The following is a 7,546-nucleotide window of genomic DNA, read 5'->3' as shown; positions in this document are numbered from 1 at the left end:
TTGTCTCTCTTCTCTTCGATCTCTGTGAGCTTTGTCTCCATGAAAATTCTAAATTCTTTATCTGACATTTCCATAAATTCCTTTATATTGTCTGAGGATGAAAAGGAGTTATTATTTTTCCTCGGAGGAGAGGTATTTTCTTGTTTTTCCATATTTCTTATTTCATATTTCTATATTTCTTTTGACCTTGTGGTCATAAGAACTTGGATGGATGGTACGTTTCTCCCTAGTTCTTGAAGTTCAATCTGACCCTTCATCAGTATGCAGGAGGAGGTGATCTGCAATCTCTCTTCCATTCCATTTTCACTCTTTATGCATCATAATCAGTGGGAATAGAGGAAAATTCTGACCCTAATTGTATTCAGGTGTTTAGATCCTGTTCGCTTGGACCTGTCTAGACGCTTAGTGTGTAGGAGCTGAGAAGCCAGTGAATAAAGATAAAGAATTAGAGAAGAGGAAAGAAGAGGAAAATATAAAATAAGAAGAAAAAAGATAATTAAAAAATTTTAGATTTTAATTTTAAAAAGTAAAAATTGAAAACCATGCCATGCAAATGCAGTATTTTCACATCTGAAGTTCAGGGTCCATGTCAAGATGGGCCTGGATTTGTGCCTTTCTAGAAATGAATGTGGAGGGGGACATCTCAGCAGAAAAACTCCCATTTTAAGTCCCTGAAAGCAATATTTCATAGTTGAAGGTTAGGATCCATGTGAACAGAAAGTCCTTTTTTTTTTTTAAAATTAGTTTGTTGGGATTTTCTGTGTTGATGATCCTTTGTCATCTACAAATAGGGAGTTTCCTTTCTGATCTGTAATGCCTTTTTTCTCTCTTCTTACCATCTTGTACTAGCTAGAACTTCCATCACTGTATGGAATAAAAGTGATGAGTATAGATATCCTTGCCTTGTTCCTGATCAGAAGGAAAGCATCAGTTAATTGGGTCATGTGTCCCTGGGTCTGGCTGCTATTTTCTGTGGCATAGCCAGTTTAATAGCCCCGTTGCCACATTTTCACTTGCTCTAAGTAATTAGAAATTTTAGGAGGCAGCGGGGAATAAAAGCAAGCCTGAGCATAAGTGTACAAATAGTACAGTTTATAGTTTCCACCACATGGGTAGTATTGTTGCTGGAATCCTGTTGGCCTCGTAAATATTTTGAGGGTGTTGGCTGTGGGCATTTTGTTCATTTTGTTTTAGATGCTGAAGTGAATTTTTAAAAAAGTAATTTGGGAGGACCAGCAGTTAGCATAATGGCTGTGTCGCTGGACTCCCATGTAGTCGACCTGGTTCGCGTCCCGGACCCGGTGGCTTAAAACTCACGCCGGGCGCGTGTGCATGCGTGCCCGCTCGCCCAAGATCCTGAGAGGAGAATGGAGGAGAAAGGATTGTGGCATGGCCATCCCCCCAGGGGGGTGATTTCTCGCTTTCTGTCTCTCTGTCTCTGTCTGACTGGCGAGCACATGTGCCCTATAGCAAAAACCTCTCCAAAAAAAAAGTAATTTGGAAATACATACACTAAATACTAATTTTAGAGAGAAAATATTTTTTTCTTCCAGAATGGTCTCTACAGAAACGTCTTATCATATTCTGGATTTTTTTCACCAACTTTTTTGAATGCTCATTGGTTGAATGGATGCAGGCCATACATGCAAATACACACTGTTTTCACAGTTCTGAGTATATCGAAGTAAATCTAGCCCAGAATCTTCCTAAAATTTGTTTGTGCTCAGCCACCGTTTAGTTATACAGCTCCTCCCTCCTCTCCCCCCATGACTAGAGGGCACATATACTCATGGAGGAAGACAGAGAGAAGGAACATGAGAAAGCAGTCTCACCACGAGTGATGATTACACTATACGCCCTTCTCCATTTCTCCTTTCAGGATTTTAGGCACACTTTCACATGTACCCAGTGTATTTTTCAAGCCACCAGATCCAGGACTCAAAATGGACGATTGACCATGTAGGATCCAGTCACCTTAACTACCACACCACTGGCTGGCCTTGACAGCTTTTCTGGTGGAAAGATACTGACCTCCAGTGAGTGTTAAGGAATAAATTGTTGGTAGCAGAATAATTTTTGTGTGTAAAGATCCTGCAGGTCACCTCTACCTCCATGCATGTGTCCTAGCTACTAATGGAGCAAACCTTTTTTATCTTCCTGTGCCTTGGCAAGGGCATCTTAAAGTACTTGTCTGCCATCACAGATAATGTAGGGATTGCTATGGGTCTAATCAAGGTGTTGGCCTGCTATTGAGCCTTCCAAACTACATAGCCTTAGTAAAGTAATTAGTAATATCTTTGCTTAGGACATTTCTAGTGTAAGTTTTATATATCATTTTCTTTTCTCTTTTTTGTTGTTGTTGAGAAGTTGTGCAGAACTATTATAGTTTTCAAAATGGCACAGTAGCGAATTCAACCTTCAATGCACATGCACACTGCATTCACATCCTCAACAACAAAAGGTGTTCTAAGACTATAGAACTGAATAAGAAGAACAGTAGCTTCAACGGCAGCTGCTTAGCACTAGCCACATAAATGACAACAGAATGGGCAAATATTGCCCAAGTAAAATTCTACTGTTAATGCTGGAACAGGTTTAAGGCCATTCAAATGCAAGTACAGAGACATAAATCTTTCAGAGAGCCATCTATTTGCATTTGAAGTATGTGACCTTCCTTCCAACTTGTGGTCTTAAACATCTGTTTTACAAAATCCCAAAGGAAAATACAGAAGAAATCAATACAACAGAGATTATATTAAATAGAGAGTAACATACAGAGCTGTAAATTAGATGAAGTAAAGAAAGCCCAAACATTAAAACTATAAAACTTGCTTGTTACTTGTTGGAACCAATCCTACACAAGGGTAATATTGGGTAATATATACAATTATCTGCAAGTGTCTTCCCATTTTTAACCAATCTTGTTTTGGACATTAGGTCCTTTCTGATTTTCCACTGTTACATATGGTTCTTATAGTTAACTGTTTGTGTATGTCCTGGATGATTGTCTCTGGATAAATTCCTAGAAGAGGAATTGCTAAGTTTTCCAGAAAACTATATGGCTATGGTGAGTTTATCCATCCTTGGGTGTGTTGGAAACACTGTACACTTATTTTCAATTAAAAGTGTGCTTATAGAAGAGATGCTTATAGAAGAGAAAGCATTTTCATTTGGCTTGATATGATTTTAGGCTTTTACAACTGGAGATATGGACCAGCTTAATCTGGAGCTATTCGATATCATTCTCTGCTTTTTAGTGTGCTTCTGAGTTGGCATAACATCATAATGCCAGTGTGTTTACTTTAAGCATTTTTTTAATATAGATTTTTGCTATAGGTTGTATGCGCTCGCCAGAGAGAGAAAGCGAGACATCACTCCCCAGGGGGATGACCACACTGCAATCCCTTTTCCTCTGGTCTCCTCTCAGAATTTTGGGCATGAATGCACATGTGACCAGCATGAGTTTTAAGCTGCCAGATCAAGGACTCAAACTGCAGTCAACTACATGGGAGTCCAGCAGTGTTACCATTACATCATCTGCTGGTCCCACTTTAGTAATTTTTATGCCCTTCATTTAATATTGTCTGTATTTAAGCTTGTAGATCCCAAGATTGCAACTTTAAATTCTTCTTTTGGGATTTTCTTTTCAGATCATAAAGCAGAAAATCGAAAACATGAAAGTAGACAGGACTAAACTGAAAAAGACACCTACTGAGGCTGTAAGTATCTAAAAAAGTTCACCTTGCTATCTTTTCTTCCTTTCTGGAAAAGTTGTTGGGATGAGTTTACTCATACTGATTGTCAAAATACATTGTCATATATATGAAGTTCAGGAAAACAGCAACTTGTCTTGAAACAGTCAAACTTTATTCTGAACTTCCCTTGATTAAAAGAGTGAATAGCCAAGTGATCAATAGAAAGTGACCAATGAATAGTTTTTTGCAGCTATGTGTACGTAAAGTAGGCTCTTAGACTGTTCTTCCTATGCATTGAATGGCACTGTGGTATAATGGAAAGAGCAGGTGTGGATTCAGATTCTGGTCATGGATCTTTCTCAGTTTTGTTTTTTAAAGGATGAAAGTAGTAACACCTCTCTTAACTAGTTGTGTGTGTGTGTGTGTGTGTGTGTGTGTGTGTGTGTGTGTGTTTGAGCATTCTGTATTACTGATTCTTAAGTTTACTGTTCATCATAACCTTAACCTGTGTATTGAATTGCCATGTCAGTTGATCCTATGTCAACATTAGGAATCCTAGTGTCAGTTCGATACTGTATCAGCTAGCTCTAACTGCCTATTTAGATTAAGGCAGTGTTGGATTAAGATACTGCTATAGACCCTTGTGTTGTAGTTCAAAGAGCACAAGCCTTGGAATTAATTAGACATGAGTTTGAATCTTACTAGTTTGTTATAGCTGAGAGTTACTAATTTGCCTGGTTTCCATAGCCACAAAATGGCATTGATGATTCCTCCCCTTTTACGTGAGATAATTGCTTAGCATTGTATTTGGCATATGAAGTTCATTTTCTGAATACAGACCACTTGGGTTTTTTTTTTTTTTTAATATTTACCTGATAAGTAATCACCAAGGGATGACCACTATTAATGTTTTGATATATTTCTTCCAGCCTTTTAAAAAATTTATTGCATATTCACAAAGTTATCCTACCCTTTTCACTCAGCAATATATTACAAAGTATGAGAAGTACTTTCTTACCATACCTTCACCAGCACCTTTTAAATTTTTATTTATTTACTAGGCGGGGGAATAAGGATTTCACTGTTCTAAGTTACATTGCTTTGAAGCATATATTTTCAAATTTATTCGCCTTACATCAGTTTTCTTCTTGTGTCATTCATTTTTTTTGACATGAGTGTCCTGTGTTTTTTTACTGAATGCCGTATATGTTGAGTATATGTATTCATTACCATATTTATTATACTTTCATTTACTTTTGATTTCTTTTTATGTATTTTGTCATCTAGGTTTGATAACTTGTACTTGAATATCTTTGGCAACTGAAGGGCAAAAAGAAAACTTGCCTTAAGAAACTACAGTTAAAATAATGACATCAATGCAAAAATCTACTGATAAGAGAATAGAAACCAGTACAGGCCATAGGGGACTGCTGTGCAATCCTGGAGACATATGGGAAGATCCTGGGTTTGGGATCCTGGGTTGACCTAAATATGTTAGGTGTGTGTGATCCCGACTGGACAGAAGGGTAGGAGGATGAGGGAAATTGTTCTGGTGTGGTAAGCCCCTTTTGAGTGTACTGTTGTGTGTGTGTGTGTGTGTGTGTGTGTGTGTCTTTTACTCACTCATATGAAATAAATAAACTTTAAAAGGAGAGAGAGAATAGAAAACCTAGAAAAGGATCCTAGTGTATATAAGAACTTAATATATTATAATAAAGGGGTTACAAATTGGCAGAGGAGGACAGTATTGGTTAAGAAGCCATGCCAGGATAGTTTGATTTGTGATAGATGGGACTCTTGAATTGCAATATAGTCTAGATATTCCGAAGTCAAATATTTTGAAAAGAAATTGTAGGAGACATACAACATATAGGTGATTCTTTACCTGGTCTTAGATGACCCTTTCAAGCATTAAAACAAAGGGGAAAAGAATATAATGAAAATGTAAAATAATGTATCCAAAATAAAATGACACCTGATAGGTGTGAGATAATACCTAATTGTGGTTTTGGATTTGCATTTCCCTGTTAATTAGTGATGTTTTCAGCACTTTTTCATTACCTTGGCCATTTTTTTAATATTGTGTTTGAAAAAATGTCTATTTAAGTTTTCTTGTTTTTTAAAAAATTGGGAGTGTTTTTACATTGTGTTTTTGTTTTGTTTTTGTTTTTTGTTTGTTTGTTTTTTGAGAGGTTTTTGCCACAGGACATGTGCACTCGCCAGAAAAACAGAGATAGAGAGACAGAAAGCAAGAAATCATCCTCGGGGGGGATGGCCACGATGCAGTCCCTTCTCCATTTTCTTCTCGGGATCTTGGGCACATACACGCACACATGCGCATCCGGCATGAGTTTAAGCCACCAGGTCCAGGACTCGAATCGTGGTCGACTACATGAGAGTCCAGCGACAGCCATTACACCAACTGCTGGTCCCCGTGTTTTGTTTTTCTTTGTGTGTGTGTTTTTTTAAATATTTTTTTATTATTAGTCATACATTAAATCCCTATACATCATTTAGATTGTGAAGAGACTTTACCCAGCATGATATACACCTCAGTCCAGCCCAGTTGAAACCACCATACATATCCTCGTCAACAGATACCTTATCTATGTCCCTCAAGTGTCTTACTTCACCATTTTCCCCCAAAATTTCCTGCACTCTTCCCCTCCCTCCTTCCACTTTGTCTCTAGTGTCCATTACAATTTTTAATACTTTCATGTTTTCCAGTCTCTACCATAGAGTGCCAAATAGTCGGTATATGTTAAGTGGAGACATGCAATGTCTCTGTTTCTTATCCTGACTTGCTTCAGTGTTTTATTTTTCTACTAAGTTGCAGAATTTCTTAAATATTTTGGAAATTAACCCCTGGAAGACATGCAGAATAAAATCAACTAGTCAAAGAGGGGCAAATATGAGAGTTCTTCAGATATCATGGAAAAATGCACATTATGAAAATAAATTTTTTGTTCTATAATTATCTCATACTTTTTCCCATGAACTTTTTGAAGTCCTCTCATTCTACATTATTTCACTTATATGGAGGATCTAAAATAGGCAAAACTATAGAAATAAGCAATAGAAGGATTGTTACCAGGGACAATATGGGCAGGGAAACAAGGGGAGGAGTTATTCAGTGATATAAAGTTACAGTTATATAAGATGAGTAAATTCCAGAGATCTGCTGTAGAACCTAGTGCTTGCTTATTGTTAATAATAAAGATTGTGTATTTAAAAATTTGTTCAATGGTGTAGATTTCATGTTAAATGTTCTTACCACACACCGAGACACAAGGAAACCTAAAGGTGATGGATATGTTTAATACCTGGATTGTGGTGATGATAACATGAGAGTGAGTGATTGAGTGTGTGTGTGTGTGTGTGTGTGTGTGTGTTCAGACTCACCAAACTGTTTATATTAATTATGTGCAGTTTTTTGTATACCAGTTATACCTAAGTAAAGCCCAGGTTTCTGGGGAGGCATATAGCAATTTGGGGAAAATATTTATAACCTGATGTAGTTAATATCATTAGTAGCAATGGCTATCCCAATGATAAAATGAGCATAGGGCATAGGACAGAGTAACAAAGCCAGTAAACTTCCCGAAATATTCAACCATGTAGGTAATCAAAGAAATGCCAAAATAAAAGTGGATTGTCAAGGATTTTTCTTTTGTAGTTAAACTTATATGAGCAAGTTTCTGGCCCATTTTTCCTGTTACTAGCAACTTATTTAGGGTAAACTTCTATAAGTAGAATTTTTAGGTCCTTGTACATTTTTAAGGCTTTGAGTTACCTATTTTCCTTAAGTAGTATATAGGAGTGCCTAGTTTCCTACACTCTGGTCAATACTC

General features: G+C 37.1%; 1 protein-coding gene across 1 annotated transcript in view; it reads left to right on the top strand.

The window, feature by feature from the left end:
* The window catches only part of HUWE1 (HECT, UBA and WWE domain containing E3 ubiquitin protein ligase 1), a gene marked incomplete in the record, with an annotated part of 232,807 nt that overhangs the window by 50,689 nt on the left and 174,572 nt on the right, over positions 1 to 7,546 (top strand). The window contains 1 exon segment of the mRNA XM_027766840.1: positions 3,651 to 3,719. Coding sequence (XP_027622641.1) covers positions 3,651 to 3,719 — 69 coding nt within the window.

Source organism: Tupaia chinensis, unplaced genomic scaffold (genome assembly GCF_000334495.1).
Source record: "Tupaia chinensis unplaced genomic scaffold, TupChi_1.0 Scaffold143737_1, whole genome shotgun sequence".
NCBI classification, from domain to species: Eukaryota; Metazoa; Chordata; class Mammalia; order Scandentia; family Tupaiidae; genus Tupaia; species Tupaia belangeri.
The sequence above is the reverse complement of the archived record's forward strand: the minus strand, read 5'-3'. Positions and strand labels throughout refer to the sequence as shown.